This window comes from Prinia subflava, chromosome 1 (genome assembly GCF_021018805.1).
Source record: "Prinia subflava isolate CZ2003 ecotype Zambia chromosome 1, Cam_Psub_1.2, whole genome shotgun sequence".
NCBI lineage: Eukaryota > Metazoa > Chordata > Aves > Passeriformes > Cisticolidae > Prinia > Prinia subflava.
This window is the reverse complement of record NC_086247.1, coordinates 41,157,364-41,175,369: the sequence shown is the minus strand read 5'-3', so window position 1 is coordinate 41,175,369 and position 18,006 is coordinate 41,157,364. Positions and strand designations below refer to the sequence as shown.

General features: G+C 33.8%; 1 protein-coding gene across 9 annotated transcripts in view; it reads left to right on the top strand.

Annotated features, from left to right (window-relative positions):
* SNTG1 (syntrophin gamma 1) overlaps positions 1–18,006 on the top strand; it is a 321,667-nt gene that overhangs the window by 276,080 nt on the left and 27,581 nt on the right. For all 9 annotated transcript variants that reach the window (XM_063394382.1, XM_063394328.1, XM_063394391.1 and 6 more), the window contains 2 exons: positions 12,593–12,745; positions 17,550–17,642. In XM_063394382.1, the coding sequence (XP_063250452.1) occupies positions 12,593–12,745; positions 17,550–17,642 (246 nt within the window). The remainder of the gene's footprint in view (positions 1–12,592; positions 12,746–17,549; positions 17,643–18,006) is intronic.

Genomic DNA, 18,006 nt, shown 5'->3' with positions numbered 1-18,006 from the left:
AAATCTTCCAGCCTCAGTCTATATTAACAGAGAGGCAATTCAAGCATAAATAATATAAGAATATAATTTATATGTTTCTTTATCACTTTATTCATATTAAGTTATTTGTTTATTTTCTGTAAATATGGTCCGGCTTATAAAATGCTGAAATGGTTCAAGCAGGTTCTTCAGCTGACAAAAACCTGTAAATAATAAAAACTGGAAGTGGAAAAATCATTGCAATGGAATTGCAGCTTCTGACATTGGAGCATTAATCTTCACCATATTCTAGTTTTCAACAGCAGGTGCTATAGAACTTAACTATGGTTTCACTAAATATAAAAGGAAATAAAACCAAGAAAAAACAGCTTCCTATTACATTACTGCATTGAACATCTGTAGAAACTCAAGGTTTTGTTCAGCTTTTATGCCAGAATCTTAAAAGTCTTCATTTAAGCAAAGAGTGTTTTTTTAGACCCATTTGAACAAGCCCTGTGGATATTACTGCACCAGAGACCACATTAAAAAAAAAAAAAAGTTACTCTGGTGTTTTGTGATCACCTTCAAACTTCTTCCTTTCTATAGTACCTCAAATGCTACTTTTATTATAAATCTATTTGACTTGGAGAGTGACACAGCTTTTCTGGCCAATACTTCAAGTAGAAAGACTTGCAGGTAGGCTGTGCTAACCTTTGTATGAGTTAGCTCAGGAGTGCAAAGTAGTTCTTTAGAGTTAAGTGTTGTCATTTACTAAGCAAAATGTATCTTTATTACATGGCTGACTTCCATTTGAATGAGATATTTTTTAAAAAGTCCACATTTAGACTTGCATTCATTAGGATGCATGTGTCACCCAAGGTAGCTGGTATTTTCTCCTGTGTGTACTGGCAATTTCATAACTGTCCCTTATGCCACAAGGACAGAACTTTACTTAATATGTCTGTAAGTATTTTCTCTGCATTTCCCACTCCTTAATTGAAACTAAATTTCTGATGAACTTCACAAGAAGTCTGGATTAGAGAGATTTTCTACCCTAAATTTGTCTTTTTAAATAGAATTTTTACCTCAGTTTCAGAGATTTCTCTAAGTTTCTCTTCATGACAGAAGTACAAACTGGAGAGTATGAACTCCCAGATCCTACTGAATCCATATGAATATTTTAGTGCTTCAGGATAAGACAATTTCTCTTCTGGTAACAGTAAAAATCTTAAAGCAGTAAATACATATTAATGTCTACACACAATACTTAGCCTACTATAAAGTACTTAACTGACTTAATCTTCAGGAAGAGTATATAGTATAAAGATGTTAAATAAAGCCCAAAAGTTGTCTGCCATCATGACTTATGTTTTCTTTATATTTACTTGCATGTGTTTAGTGTTCTTTTTCTGCTAGTATCCCTCCCAAAGCCTCTGATTCCTTTCACAAACAATATAGAGGACTGGGATGCCATTTTCAATTGTCACAGCTGCCTTAGTCTCAAGCAGCTGAAAGGCAGGATGTTCTGCACCTGATTCAGAGATGTCAGAGATTTTTATGGGATTTATAGCTAGTGGATTCATATTTATAATACTCATGAAATAAATCATTATTTTGTTGTAACTGTATACTTTTGCTTTTATTTTCTGGATCAGGTTACAAAGAAAAGGAAGCAGAGGAAAGGCTTAAGTCTCTGTTTGAATTTGATTAATTTTATTAGGACCTTCTAAATAACCAGGAAAACTTAAAATTTGAAACATAAAAGTAAACTTTAAAAAAAGCAGTCTTCACTGTGTGAAAACCAGTTTTATTGACAAAAATTCAGCAAAAGATCGTTGATCGTCTAATTCAGTATTTACAATTTTATAAAGTAAAAAATGTAAAAAGAAAAAAAGCCCAAACCCACATAACCCCTTTCCTACACTACCATAACAAGAATGTAATATAAAAAAAAGGTTCTGTATAAAGTTTACAAACTACCAGATAAAAATACATATCATAAATATGAAGCTCTTCATTGTCAAGATTTTGAGGGTGAAATAACAAATTTTCACATGAAACCTAGGTAAACGAGACTGAGTACAAAAATCACATTTGAATTTAATTGATTTAAATTATTCATTGTGAAATAATGGCAAACAGCAGTGGCCTATGTTTGATGTAAAAGGAGAATTTATGGAGATGCAAATAACTTATGACCTGGGGGCATAAATGCATAAATTGGTAAGCATATGAAATAAATTATTAAAAATTTAATAGGTCTGTTGATTAAGCAGTAGAAGCGGAGAGAAAACAAGAGACTGAAGAACTCTTTAACCTAAAACTAAGGAGGTAAAAATAAAGTGAAACAAAGTCAGGTGAGTTAAAATGGCGAAGGTGGGAACTGTAAAAGCTGAGCTGATTAGTCAGTGAAATGTACTAGTAAGAATTTAAACCACTCTTTTTTTTTATCACAAGTTTATTCAAAGTTAATTCAGACTGATGCTAATGGGACACTGACACTAGCACATGGATGAAAATCTGTGATCCCTAAAAAATTTGGCAGGCAAGATAATGTAGTTATACTACTTTTGATATTAAAATGCATCTATGAGTAATTTTCAATAGACGTGCTGGAAAAATTTGCTATCAATAAATATTTCTAATTTATTCTCCCAGAAGCCTGTTTCACCTTATCCTTTATTTTGGAGAGTAAAGCCCCATTAACAGCCAACTAATTTTAATATTGTAATTTGACAATATTCAATATTCCAGAAAAGCAGGTAATTCTATCATTAACTTCAGAAAAGCAGGTGGCCTTATCCTGTTCAGTATTTCAAAGCTGATTTAACTGTATATGTCTTTTTGGTATCTCTTGATACACAGTCTTAACATATGTGTTTTGAGAGTGTGTGAGTGTGTGAGTGTGCATAATTTAACAAGATGTAAGTACCTTAGATAAATCTGTAAATAGTTCAAATATTTAAACATTTTTTTCCATATAGAGGGTAGGAAAACTTTGTTACATTTTTTAGGTAAATTATGAAGAATAACATAAGAAATTGCACTTCTCTGTACTTCTTGCTTCAGTTGCTTATGTTCTTCAGCTCATCCAAACATCTCTGTTTAATTGTGACAAAATACTTTCTATAGTTCAGTGACCTGCCTGCTATCTTCAGTGTCATACAAAAACATTTGGAGATTCACAGTTAGAGCATAAAGCTTTATTCAGCATAAAACAGCAAACATATTCAAGTGTCAGATCAGCTCTGAAATGAAATGTGGGGAAAACTGTGGAAGGCAGTCTGTGCTGGCAACACGTCAGGGTAGTGAATCATTGGTGTTTATAGTTAGCACTGTTCACATCAGTGCAGCTATAATTTTCTTGCTATATTGATCAGGACCAACTTGGTGTCTCAGAAGACTTGTGATTCCTTCCTTATTTTAGCTGTTAGTATGTGTAAAATCCTCAAACGTAGTTATGTTAATTTTTTCCAGTTACATTGCCTGTAATGATGCTGTCCATTTCCAGTAAGTCAGGTATGGGAAAAGGATGATATAAAAAGGATAGGAAACTACTGACAATGTTAATGTATTCAGATAAATTTTAAAAATAATAAAAATAAACATGCAAAGTGCAGGTAGAGAATGTATTTTGTGGTCTATCATTCATATGGTTTGCTCAATGGTGAGATTTGCATCCTGATGTGATTCCACTAAAATACTTCATACTCAAAATGCTTAAGAGGCAGAAGTAATGAATCCCTTTTATGAATAGGGTCAGTGCTGCTTCCAAGGAATATTAGATTTTCAGCCAGGCTTTAGCCAGGTGCTAGTTCATGGAAAGAATGCTAAATTGTTGAGTATTGCAGTTTAAAACAATTGAGGCAATTTTCAGTCTTCAGTTTGCCTTCTGTCCTACCTTTAAAAGTATCTAATGTTTCCACAGAAAAGAGGATCTGTTTCCCCTCTAAACAGAATTACAGTTGTCTGCTGGGATAAGAAAAATAGTAATAGTCATACATATCTCCATGTCCACTGGCATCAAGGCTAACACTAAGCTGGCTTTAGTTAGGTCATAAGGAAAACTTCTGTCCTGAAACAGAACTCCTGACAAGGCCTGACAAATTTTCCTCCACTGGCTCCTTTTAAGTGTGAGCTGGTGTGTAACTGCTCCTACCATGCATAGAGATGTGCACTAGATGGCTGCACCTCTGGCCAGATCATGCATGTTTTCTGTGATTCTGTGTGTGATTTCAGTTCGTTTCTCCTCAACGTGTGTCTAATTATACAATCCCTAATCCATATTAATGGATAAATTCAATGGGCCCTGTGTGTTAAAGGTGTTGATGTGGCTGTAACTCTGCAGCACCATGTAAGAGCCTTTTCTGAAAGCAAAGAGGCAGTGTCATTATGTGCATGACAACTACCACTGTATAAAGGCTTGTTCGTTTTTTGTTTGATTCAGAAAGGAAGGACAAACAATACTTGAAATGTAAACTTATTAAATAAGGCTTTTCATGTTTCCCGTTAACTTTAGAGAGGTTTCTCATTTTTTATTAACTCCCCCCCCGCCTCTGCCTTTTTCTGACATTTCTTATGCAATATTAATATAAACTGTCACCTTTTGGGTGAAAAATAAATGACTTCTGTTGGGCTGGGGCTGCCAATCTCAGAGTCTGATCCTTCTTCCTGGAAGAAATAACAAGATAAACACACAGAGAAAAACAAAAAGAATAACAGATACAGAAAATAAATTTTTAAATGACTTCTGCAATCTCTCTGTTTCAGAAATTGCTTTTTGTTGCCTGTCTGGTTATGAGACTGACAGTGCTCTTGCAACATCCTTGAAAAGCAAAGCCAAATTTACTTTTAACATAAGGCAAAAAAGAGCAGAAATGAGGTGTGAAATATAATTACTGAGTAAGGATACTTGGGAAAGACAAGTATTTCTCTTACATCCAAGATACTTGAGATTTATCTGCAGCTTGAGAAGTTTCCCTCCACTGACTTGATCTAATCAGAGCATTTCTAAAACTAGCGTGATTCACTATTGTATTAACTAATACAGTCTGACTCTCCAATTTTAGTAGATTTTTGTGTAATATTTTTCTCTAATTTATCAATTTCTTCTTATTTTTTTGGTCATGGACTACAATTATTTGGAGTTTTTTTTCTATCTTTATTTCTGGCTATCACTATATTCAAATTTACCTTGAGATGCTGCAGTTTTATTGCACAAAGAATTTGTGGCTCTAGGTGTTCATGCAACAGTGATAATTTTGGATTTTTCACCGGAACTGTGTCCCAATCCTTATATGAAATAATTTTTTCCTGTCTCAGGGACAACTATTCAAAATTTCATTTGATACATTCTCTTCTCACTGGAGGTCTAAATGTTAATTACTCTCAACAGCCGGAGCCAGCAGTGAAACCAGAAATATTAACTTCTTAAAAAATCTTTATCTTGTTGTTTTATTATAGGACTCTTTTTACCACAGTCCCTTCTTAGTTTGTTTTTTTTCTTAGCACTATTAGCAAGTACATGTAAAATTTATTTTTTTACATATTTACTTAAATTTTCTGACATTGTGATATTCAACAAAAATGCTTTTCATTATTCTACTTTAATGTACTCTCACTTTGACATAATTTATTGACAAGCTATTTGAGTAAGGAATTCTGTCAAAAAAAGAAAGGAAGCTAAATAGGAAAGAGTATGCAGTCAAGTAGGTAATTCTTTTAATATAATGAATAATCAGTTTGATGGGTAATTTTCCAAACTTTTTTTCTATCAAGTTTAATGCTTTTCCTTCCAATGTTTGTGTCCTTCAGGAGAAAAACTTTTACAAGATCTTTTCCTGCCTTTAAAACAAATACATTTAAAGCTGGGGAAAAAAAACCCAAATGCAAAAACTGACAAAAATTAAAATTAAATTTTCTTCAATGTAGTTTCTTTTTCCACTTCTGCTGTTGAGTCAGGTGTTTTTTCCCTTATTGAAGAGGTGCATAGACACTTTAAAGAAACGTAGAGTATCCTGTTCTCACTTACCATGGCCACTAGGATAACAACTCCTAACAGCTGGAAATACAGGGAAGGTTCTTTTCCTATACACCATGGGGATGCAGCATATTCAGAATGAAATCTTCAAAATGGTAACAATCACATTTTGCCCAGAAAAACTAAGATTTTTTTGGTAGACCTTAACTTTTCTTCCCAAGGGCAGCAGAAGTGTCCTTGTCCCTGAATCAGCCATTGCTGCTCCAAAGAATGGAAGTCTCAGAGCAGCCCAAAAAGCAAATTCAGGGGCTGATGCTTCTATGTTTATTTCTTTCTTTTTAACTTGGACAATTCAATTTAATTCCTTTTCTAATTTATTTTATAGAACTGAGTTAGCTGTTTTAACTATAATATAAAATGCAACAATATTCTCAGGCAGACAACTAACATGGGGGAAAAAATCAGCGGCAATTATTTAAATTTGAGAAACTACTTTAAAAGGGGCCAGAACAAAAAGATAGGACCTCTCTTTAACATTGCTATCCTTTATCATTGTATTTACTCTTATGGGATCTGTTCTTAAACTTAATTTCCAGCAAATAATGTCATAAAGTTGGGAGAAGTAAAAATCTGTAGTAACTCTCCAAAGAGATGATTAGCACCTTTTTCTGTATCTGTTTGTAATTATACTCATCTCTGATTTCTCTGTAACAGAAAAAAACACTAATGTCTCTCCAGAAAGTATGAGGATAATTTATTTCCTCAAAAGATTAGTCAGTTTATGAACATTTTGAAAATTTTCCTCATATGGCAAAAAAATAAACAAGTTTCTCAGTAGATTTCATTAAGAAATAGACACAATTATGGCACTGACTCAGAGGAAACCTGTTTTCAGACTCTTGCTCTGATTCAGATGAGGGTCTTCAAGACTGCCTTTTAATCAGGCACAATAGGAAATTGGTTTTCCTATTAAGGAAGAATTGGAAAGTGATTCAAGCTTACTGCTAAACCTAAAGGAATACAGGGAATGAACCTTTCTATTTCTCTCCAGCCATCAGAGAGATCTTTGTGATGGAAATTTAATTGAAAGTAAAATTTATCCAGCTGTAAACAGTTTTCCCCTTGAGTAAATATACTTTTTGTAAAATTGGAACATCAAAATATATTCTGTCCAGTTTTAGTTTGGCTGCAATTCTGTGTTTACTTAAATGAGTGTATAAATGTATATCAGCAATTTCAATGGGTTTTTTACACTTCTTAACAGTAAAATTCAGAAGGGTCCAAATAAGATTAGCTATGTACAAACACATACCTGCATGGACATTTTTTATTTATTACTTGAGTAATGAGGGTATGTTGGAGAAGCTGTATCTTATTTTCACTCTGGAGTGAATCTGTTCCCTGCTGCCTGTAATGCTATTAGAACCATCACCATAGCAACTAATGGTGATGCTCAAGCAAAGTGTTCCCAAAATTCCAGCTGAAGAAGTAGCTCATTATATGCCCTTAGAAAGAGGGATGTATGTTTATGTAGCCAGAATTGATAGGTGAAAAGAGACACAAACAGTAAAACAATCAGGGAACTGATGCCAGCAAGTATAAAGGCATGATGTGATTCATTTTTAAAGTTGCTTTGGAGTTATTGCATGAGAAAATGCTTTTTGTCTTCAGAGAATTGAGATGCTAGGTTTGAATATTGATTATGATCGGACAGATTTCTTTTGGCAGAACTGTCTAAACTAGTGAACAAAGAAAACAGGTTTTGTTTGTTTTCTCATTTGTGTGTGTTGAAAAACTGTCATAATTAATATGAGAGACATGGATACTTATTTTAACAGTTCAAATAGAATTTTCTTGAAAGTCAAGGTCTATTTTGTCTATGTAAGATGGTTTTGAATATCTTACATGAATTGTTGTTCATGTCAAAAACTGCTCACCAGTCATTTACAGTTCCATGGCAAAATATATATGCCACTCTGTATATTACATGTAACTTCATAGGTAAATCAGACTTCCAGAAAGTACTTGAGCACCTCCTGGGTAAAAAATCGTGCCATGAGCATAAAAGTGACAAATATAGCTTTGTTTTCTGTTGCAGAGAGCTTTGTAGAATAGAAGAACTCAGCTCTCACTGGCCATCACAAGAGTTGAGGGCCTCATTCATCTTAGCAGATTTAAATAGTAGCCAAAATATGAGTAGTTAATGCATCATAGTTAAAATGAAACAACACTAGTAATCAGAAAGTAATGCTGCTGCTGGAAAGAAAAGTCTTTCAAGAGATCAGAGATTACCCCTGCAGAAGAGAAGGAGAAGTCACCATTTAGTGATAAAGAAGCATTCTGCCTTAATTTGGAAGGACCTGCCTAATGAGCCATGCTCAGTTCCCATGGACAAATTTATTACTCTCACTTAACATGGATATCATTATTAATTAGGCAGGCAGGAGTCATACTGTCCTGTCAGCAGAGATGCTGGATTACCCTGAAACTGGGTGTAAGCCAATGTCTTTCGTCACGGCCCATCCTTCAGCAGGAGTGCATTCCCTCCAGAGAGAATTAGCATACTGCTAAAAGTTTTGTGTGCGTTTCTCTTCAGAGAGTTTTAATAATTTACGAGAACATCAGGGACAAACAGTACAACTAATCATTATCAGTATGAAAGCGTTTTTAAAAAAATCAACATGAAATTGGCTCATGTCCATCACTGACTGGTAAGTGAATATAATAATACCGGTTCTTAGCAGGTTCTTAAATGGGTAGACTGACATTTATATTTTTGTTGACGTAGTGGTTTGGTAAAAGTTAATAATGAAGATTCCTGCTTTATCCAGACCTGGTTTTGAGATTCCTTTTTTTTTTGTAATTTCAGACTTTTGGACAATTCCCAGTTGAATTCCTTAAAAAAAAAAGTTTCTTTAAAAAGGTCCTTTAAATTCTTGCCTTTATAAGGACATTTGGCTTTTAGCCCTTCCTACATATTGTTTTGTCCAGTTATCTATTGTACAAATTATTGAATTCTATAAACCTAAAATACAGATTTTTAACGCTTGAGAAGAAATGCAAAACTAAAGAAAGATCTTGCAGAAAAAGCAGAAAAATTTGCAGAAGCAGTACTAAAGGGAACCTTGTGCATAACTATTTTTACAAGTAGGATAGAATACTGCTAATTAGGAAAAGAATACTTTATATGTATGTTAGCAATTTTAGAAAAACTAAAATACATAATGTAAATATATTTGACTTCTCTTATTGTGGACCTAACCATAGATGTTGATGTCAAAATCACACGTATATATATTAGCGCTAATCACAATTTAAAATTTATATTTGGTTAAATTATTATTTCTGGGGAAGTGTTGAATTTTGTTTTCATTCTGAATAGAAACTTCACAGAATGTAAATTCCAATAATAAATGGGTCCATTATGTGTGTTGTTTGTCACAACATAATGAAGTAGTTGAAATATTATAAACTTTTTACGTGCAAAACACTGAGGGAAAATACTACCTAGTACTGATTATGTCTTTCCTAAATCAAAGCATCCTCTCATCTTCATACACAAGTAGCAAAATCTTGGATAATTATTGTAGATCCCATTTAGCTCTTTTTTTCATCATCTAAGTTTGATATAATGCTTAGTAAAATCTAGTACAACTATTACTTGCAATGTTGATAATAAAATACATAGGATTTTATTTAATCACTTCAAAGCCTCCAGAGATTTTTGCATTTTTCAAAATCTTTTTAATAGAGGTCAATCTCAGCAAAACTTCTAACTTTTTGTTTTTCACAGTCTACACAATAGCTCTTCTCTTTTTCTTAGGCAGCGTATTCTTCTCAATAGGAGACAAAAAAAGCCTGTAAGACTGGAAGAGTCTAAGAGTGTAATTTAATTGCATCAGACCTTAGCTGTGCCCACCTAAATAGAGATATGCATTCTGGAACTAAGCCATGCACTAAGCTCTCTCACATTTGAAGACAGGGGTTATTACTTCAGTTATTTTAAAGCAAATGATTTCTGTGATCCCACATAGTCGTGTTGCAGAAAAGCTTGAAGAGTCTGCATTACTAATAATTACCTATTCTCTATTCACTGTTGTCAAGAATAGGTGAAGATGAGTTCAAAATATTTTTAGTTTCTTCTGTGGTTGTAGCTGTGAAGAGCTACAACCTTCCCCAGGAAATACACGTACCTTACACATGAGTCTTGCCACACTCCATGCTGAATAGGTCCTTTGGGTTGTGGGCCAAAAGGCCTGTTCAGTCAGATTTAGCTCTGGAAGCACAGGGAGTTCAGGACCCCATTTAAGGTCTGTTAGACAAGAGGTACTATTATTCTAAAAGAAGTAGCTTTTCTGCCCTGGAGGAGTGAGGCTTTTCCAGTGCATTTGCTCATCCAGAATTGAGATTGTTCAGCCTGGAAGAGAGCAGGTTTCAATGTGAACTTATTGCAGCCTTTCAGTATCTAAGGGAATCCTTAAAGAAAGATGTAGAGGGACCTTTTCAAGAGCATGTAGTGACAAAACAAGGCAGAATGGCTTAAAACTGAAAGAGAGGAGGTTTAGATTAGATGTTAGGAAGAAATTCTTTATTGTGGGCATAGTGAGGCACTGGAACAAGTTGCCCAGAGAAGTTACAGGTGTCCCATCCCTTGAAGTGTTCAAGGCCAGACTGGATGGGCTCTGAGTAACCTGATCAAGTAAAAGGTTTCACTTAAGGGATTGGAAGTGTATGATCTTTAAAGTCCCTTCCAAATGAAGCCACTCCATGATGCTGTGTTTTGTTGCTGCACATATCCACAAGGTTAAACTTTTGTCACAGTGCTGCTGCTCTGTGTGCTTTGAGGTTGTGTGTGCAATGGACCATAGATGTCCTTAGCAACAACCTGGATATTATAACTTCTGTTATGAATGCTGCTCAGGGCATACTGAGAAGAGAACTGACAGTTTTAGTTTTAGAAGAAGAGCCTGAATGAAAAGGGAAAAAAAGGGGGGGGAAGAGATACCAAAAAAGAGACAAAACATATTTCTGATAGGACATAAACTATTATTTAGCTCCACCTAACTGGTTCAACTACACATCCTTGTGAATATTTGGAAGAAAAATCTGGAGGAAGATTGTTTGTTTTTTTTGGAAATGCTGTCTTTTAAGATCAAACACGGTCATGCTGATTTTTTATACATGGCAACACTGAAGAGCTACTCAGCTTAGCACTTGATGGAAGTAAGGAAGGAGATTTTTCCACAGTGACTGGTCATTTTAAAATCCTAGCAGCTTCTTTTTGTCATGGTGATTTCTAAGAGAGGGTATGATGCCTCCATAGCTGATTCTTCTAGAAATTGATAAGCAGGCTTCAACCAGAAACATTAATGAATGCATGCTTTTACTGGCTTTCTTAAACAGACACATTTTTACTGAATGAATGGAAAGGGGAAAGTAGTGCTTGCTCTCCCTTTGTCTGCTTATATACCTGAGAGTGATAGTTTCAGACAGGTTCCTGTTCTCATATTTTGTTCTCAAACAGCTTTAGGTTCCTGGTTCTCTGCCCCAGGGAGAGCTGATTTGAACAATGTAAGCTGCTCTTCCAGCTTGTATCAGCTGGTTGTGCTCCCCTTGGTCTATTCAAGAAATGTATAACCAGAAGTCAATAGTGTCCCTTTAGCCTCCTTTACTGAACTTAACTCTGCCCTTTGCTATATGGTAGCTTTGTGGAAATTGCATGCAGGATACTTAAGCCCAAATCTCCAGATGTATTGGCAAGGACAGCTGGTGAGCTTGGGACTTGTGGCAACTTCTTTGATGTAGCAGGGACTAAATTAATTAAACCTGTTTCTGCAAACCTATTTTTCACAAGAACAAATTACATTCCAGAATTTTAGCATAAAGCATCCTTTATATGAAATAAATTTTTTAAAAATAATTGAAAACATTTAATGAAAGGATTTCTAGATTAACTTTGCTTATTCTTTGGTTTTGTACGGATTACAAATGCTAGCAATCATTAATTATTAAATATTTATAATCTGACATCCATTGTCTCATGTTATGTTGAAAATAAAGCCAAAAGTAATTTTCCTTTCCAGGACCAAAGCCAGAAACCTAACCATGGGGAGCTACTATAGTCTCTACTGGCATTATCCATTTAAAGATTAATTGTATGTTGGATTTTGTAAGCCTCCAGAGATATGAACTTGTTTTCTCTAGCCTCTGTAAAGAAAATTGAACATATGGACTTTTCATACTTCTTAAAATAAATATATTCCTCCAGACTGACCTTCCAGAGTAGGGTGTGTAAGTCAAATAGGTCAGAGAAGCTGATATTTGTTTTCCTCGTGTGAATAGAAAATGGAAAACTTTTATAGAATGTATCTAATCTAAAATTGTATATCAGATAATATTTTTAAGAAGTGATTTGTTAAAATATTACTGCATGAGATATGCTGTTCTGTACCACTCTGAATATAGGCATCCTTTTAAAAATTCATTGAAATGTCAATGTTTAGACCAAACCCCTGATTTTCTGTTCCTCAGCAACTGGGGTTACTCCTGTCACTTAAAATGCCATTTTAAAATGCCAGGTTTGAGGCATAAATGTTTGCAATTAAAAATATTAATTGATGTATGCCAGATTATATAACTTCAGGTTTTCATCAGGACAGTGATCTCCTGGACCGTCGGAAACATTGCTTCAGTGTCCAGTCTGAATCTGGAGAAGATCTTTACTTTTCTGTGGAACTAGAGTCTGACCTAACACTATGGGAAAAAGCCTTCCAAACAGCAACTTTTTTAGAAGTTGAACGGATACAGGTGAGAACGACTGCCTTGGTGATCATCTTTTGGTAGATTAACAAATTAGGCCCATATGAAGTAGTGATTGAAGAAATATTATGACCTTCTGCAGCTCTCAAGTTATTGCTCTTTTATGTAAATAATTGCTTTTGCTGATCCCAAACAGCCTGCAATCTAGCCTGGAATATAATCTTTGAGTTATTATGACAACGTGATACATATTTGTCAACTGAAGTTCATGGACAGACAAGGAAAAAATATCTATGGATCAGAGACAAAATCCAGCTGTTTAGATATTCTTCCTGGCTTACATGGTACCTTATTTGTTACTGAATATCACAAGAGGACCTTGCAGGAATTAAATTGTCCTTGTAATACTAGCAAGGAGAGTATACTGAGTGAGGTACTTGGACTGGATACAAGCAAGAACAAAAACTGTACCTCAGACACACCATTTTTTCTTCACATATTTCTGATTCCTTGTGTATTTATTGCCAGATGACAGTGCAGAGATGGACAACATTCAGATACAGATTACTCGTGACTTTTTGTAGCAAAAATACATATCAGATTGTTAAAGATAACTTCTCACATAACCAAAAAGTCATGACTTTTTAACCTAAAAAAGGAGAAAAAAAGCCACCCACCACAATTATAATTTACCTAATCCCAATTTTAATATTGATTTTCTAATCATGAAATATACATGTGGTTAGAATATCTTTATTTGATGTTGGCAGGAGTTATACGCACCTACCCGAGCCATATTAGCATATTAGCCTGTGCAAGAATTGGCTCGCACATTTCCTGTGTCCTCCTGGGAATTCAAGCACTGACATGTTTTTATTCAGACAAACTGTTAGTTAGTTATATATTAGCCCCTTTCTGACCTGTGAACCACCACACGCAGATGGACTGAATTGGTAGATACTAATAAAGATCCAATTTGCAAAAACTACACTGCTGTCAGTTTTAATGCACTGTACCTTTGTTGCAAAAGGAGTCAGGGGAGTTCAGCTTTCCTCTTTTAAATTAATATATGCTGTTACCTTTTATAGAAACTATTCTTGTCTTTTGAACTGTACTCGCATGCTGGAAAATCTAAGGCTAGGTTTTCTGTGTAAAACTTGCAATAATACATGTCCTCTGCCACTAAATATTTGAGAGTTTTTGTCTTTCTTATATAATTCACTGCAACATACTTTATAGAAGCACTGCTGTGCCACCAGTAAAAGATTATATGATATTTTTCTTGAATAACTTTTATCTCAGAAGCCACCTTATATTTGTTCTGCTTTCAGATTGAATCATACTGTAGCACTCCTGGTTTAGATTTTTCATTTGGGTTTTAGAATTACATTTATTCAATTGCCTCATGCTTCTCCAAAATAATTTGCTTTGTAGTCTTAACCTCAGATTCATCTTTTCACCTTTTTTTATGTCTCTCTTGATGTTCAATGTAGCAATTAAGAACTCAAAGTAATGACTTCCTGATTGATTGATTGATTGATTGCAGCAGATCTGTGAAAGTGGACAAACAGGCTACTCATGATAGAATACTCATGTGGAACTCATTATTTCACCTTTTTTTCTTTATTTTCTATATCTTGATTTGGAAAAAAACATAGAATATTTTTTAATATAATTGGAGGTTTGGCCTCCTCATTTTTCTTTCAGCAATCCATTACTGCTTTCATCTACCAACCTGCAAATGCAGATAAAATCTGGTGGTATAATTTGTTTCCAACAAGTCCTTTCATTGCTCTGTAAGGAAAAAAAAAAAAAGGTGATGGGTTCAAAATTAAGGTATCAGCTGTACATTTCACTAAAATTTGGGTTTATGCAATCATTTTGATATGAATGTTCATATAGTCATAGTCAATGCTAATCCAGAAGGTTTGTCTTACAAAAAAAAATATAATTTTGAAAATATAACTCCAGTTTGAAACTGCCATTTAAAATTATTTAACCTCATTGTGTGCTACTCCATAATCATACAAACAATAAGTCTTCCTCGATGACCAGAAGAGGTTAATCAGGGGCCAGTTCTAATCTAACTACAAAGAACATATAAAAAATTTAAATATTTTTAAAATGTAAAATTTTAAAATATTATTCTTCTAAATATTAGAATGAAATTTTAAAAAATTATTTTTAAAATTAAATATATAATGAATTCTGTTTCAACCTAATTCATAGTTTCTGCCAGAGGTATAGCTAAACCAAAAATTAAACAGCTGTTTTTTTCTTAGAAAAGAAATATATTAGAGAAGGCATAGTCAAATTGATAATAATTTAGTAATAACATGGTACAATGATACAGTGGTGTCATTTTGTGTTAGAGTCACTCTTTAATTAGTTTTGTGGTGTAGTAAGTGATGATAATCCATTTTCATAAGTACCTATTTAAAAAAATAGTTGAAATGAAAATCCTTTTTCCTTACTTTCTCACAGTATTGTTGCACGAGGAATCCGAGACTACTATAACTTGCACAATGATGTTCAATTAAATATATTACTGTCATATTCCCTTTGTGTTCCTGCTACTTTAAGTTCTTTTCACCTCTTCCATTATGAATTTTTTCTTGCTGTTCTTGCTTGTATTGTAGTTGTTTATTCTCTAATGTAAGGATTATTATGTAAACTTTAATATATGTTTTTATTGAAGTTTAATCTGAGTTTAAAAGTCTCAGTGAAGTCTTAGATTTATAGTTCACTTTGTTTCAGCTTCAGAGATGGCTTTCATGAAGTTCACAATATATTGTTTTTTCCATAATTTAAACTATGTGTGTTGAGGGAAGAGGTTCCAAGGAACAACTTTGAGTTGTCTCCTTCAGCCTCTGCCTGACCCATTAAATTATTAATAAACCAAAGGTAACATTCTGTATTCTGTGGAAGAACAGCAAATGACTGCTGAAGTGTATTCTGCTTCTTTTGCGAAGGGGAAACTTCGGTTCTGATGAGGTTTTCATGAATTCTTGTGAGAAATCAGCAACCAAAGCCAAACATCCACAGTATATATTATTCATAGTCACTTTTAAAGTTTTATAATGTTAAATGTATAAGGAATTTTAAATTGTCGTGTATCTTGATAACAATTTTTGCCTTTCCCTTTTCTCCAAATATCTGAATTAAAAGGCAACTTAAAGAAAATAAAGATGAGAAAAGTCTTACAAGAGTTAACTAGTTAACACTAGTAGCTTGGCCTCTGCTGTTGGGGTGGGAGGCTAGACAACTTTCCATGACAATACGTATTTTAAATCTGATAAACATTTTCCTTGCCAAATTTAATTTCCAGTAAAGGCTCTGAGTCTGATCCAGGTCTTGAACGTTAACAAATAAAAATGCAATTTGCATCTTGTAAGATGTTTGCAAGATAATTCTACAAATCTGTACATTTTTTGCTTTGCATGCAAAACTTGAAAATTTTTGCATCTATGACTTAATTAACTGTAAATAACTGTGAATTACTTTACTCTTTTTTTCTTCTACTGATGAGATGGTACCAAAGGCAATATCCTCTTCTTTTTCAACAGTGATTTACCATCAAATTTTACAGATTCATAACAGTCTTATGCTATAGCTCATCAAAGAAAAAAAAGAAAAATCCACTTTTATCTGTTAATATAAACACTAAGTATGAAGCTTTCCATTTTTCATTGCATTTTCTGTTTAGAAGCTGCTAATGCACCTTCCAGCTTCTTGTGTTCTGAGGAAGACCTTCTAGAATCCAAAGAGCTCACCCAAAGAATACACAAGTAAAGGCATGTGATTTATCTTTGATAATCAAAATGCCCAAAATAATCATAGGTTCTTTTGTAGTGCTTACAATTCATAACCCACATTGTTCTCATGTTTGCAATTTATATTTTGATTTTTTTTGACACATTATAGGTCATGGAAGTCTTTGTTCTTGTTTCATAATTTTAGCGGCTACAGCAATATTTGAAGAATATTTCATGCATTTTTCATTTACCCTGGAGGGTAAAATGTCTATAAACTAAGAATCACTTCTTTAAAGAACTTGTATCTGATTTGGAAATGTTTTAATTTTTTTTTGTATATTTTGTGATGAAAAGCACAAGTCTGTCATTTTGAACCTGAAGTCAGCCTTCAAGCACAGCAGTACTTTTGATGCTGAAAATTACACTTATAAATGTCTCACAGTGTGTATTAAAGTGTGATGTTATGGAAATAAATAGAAACATACATTTAAAAACTGTAGAATGATAAAGTCTTTCAGAAATCCAAGGTTTCTCATAGAAACCTTTGAGATATATTGGTCCACTATCTGAAGCAAAAAACCAAGATATTTCAGATAATTACCTGTTAAATGGTATGAAATACTATTTTTTTCCCTGAGATTTAGGATAACAGAAACCCACAAGAAACAGTGTACCAAAGAGCTACTTTACATATATTTGTGGTTTTTTCTCCCTTGAAAAGATAAGAGGAATGTATTAATCTTGTTGCTGGGTATGAAAAGCAAATAAAGAGGTTTGAAAATAATAAAATTTGCCTTTTAGAAAATGTTATCAGTAAGCCATTAAGGCAATTCTGAGCCTCTTTCAGTTTTTTCCCTAATGGAAGCAAAGCCTGTTTTCATATGACTTGGACAACTTCATCACTGATAAAAATCCTTTGATTTGAAATACACTGATAGAAAAAAAAAAAAAAAGGCATATTTACACACCAATTACTTATTTCTGGAATAATTTTGGTATACATAAACATTCGAATAAAGACTCAGGAACAGTGGTCCTAGAAAAAAAATTCCAATTTTCTTCTGTGTTAACTACCTTCTCTGATTTTTCTTTTGCAGTGCAAGACGTATGCCTGTGTTTTAGAGAGTCATCTTATGGGACTTACCATCGACTTTAGTATGGGCTTTGTCTGTTTTGATGCTGCCACAAAGGTAAAGTTCTAAGAATTTTTTTCCCATCACACTGTTATTATTCCTGGTTATTTCTAATATTTTGAGATAAGTAGTACATCCTCAAAATGTCCTTCTTTGTAGAAAGACATCATCTCTTTTCAAATCTCTCAGGCTTTAGTCTAAATTTGGGACTGATTTCTAATTATGTGAGAAGTAGGGTTCTGTTATGTGCTTGTTATTGAAAAGTCAATACTGATACAGATCTGAAACAAGCATCCGATCTTTATTCTTTAATTTCACATGAAATCCAGCTTGATGGTTTGTTTTGCTGGTGTGTCCTTGCTTTTGAGAAAAGATAATTTTCTTGCTTTCTTGTCTTATCTGTGAGTCTGAAAAAAATCTT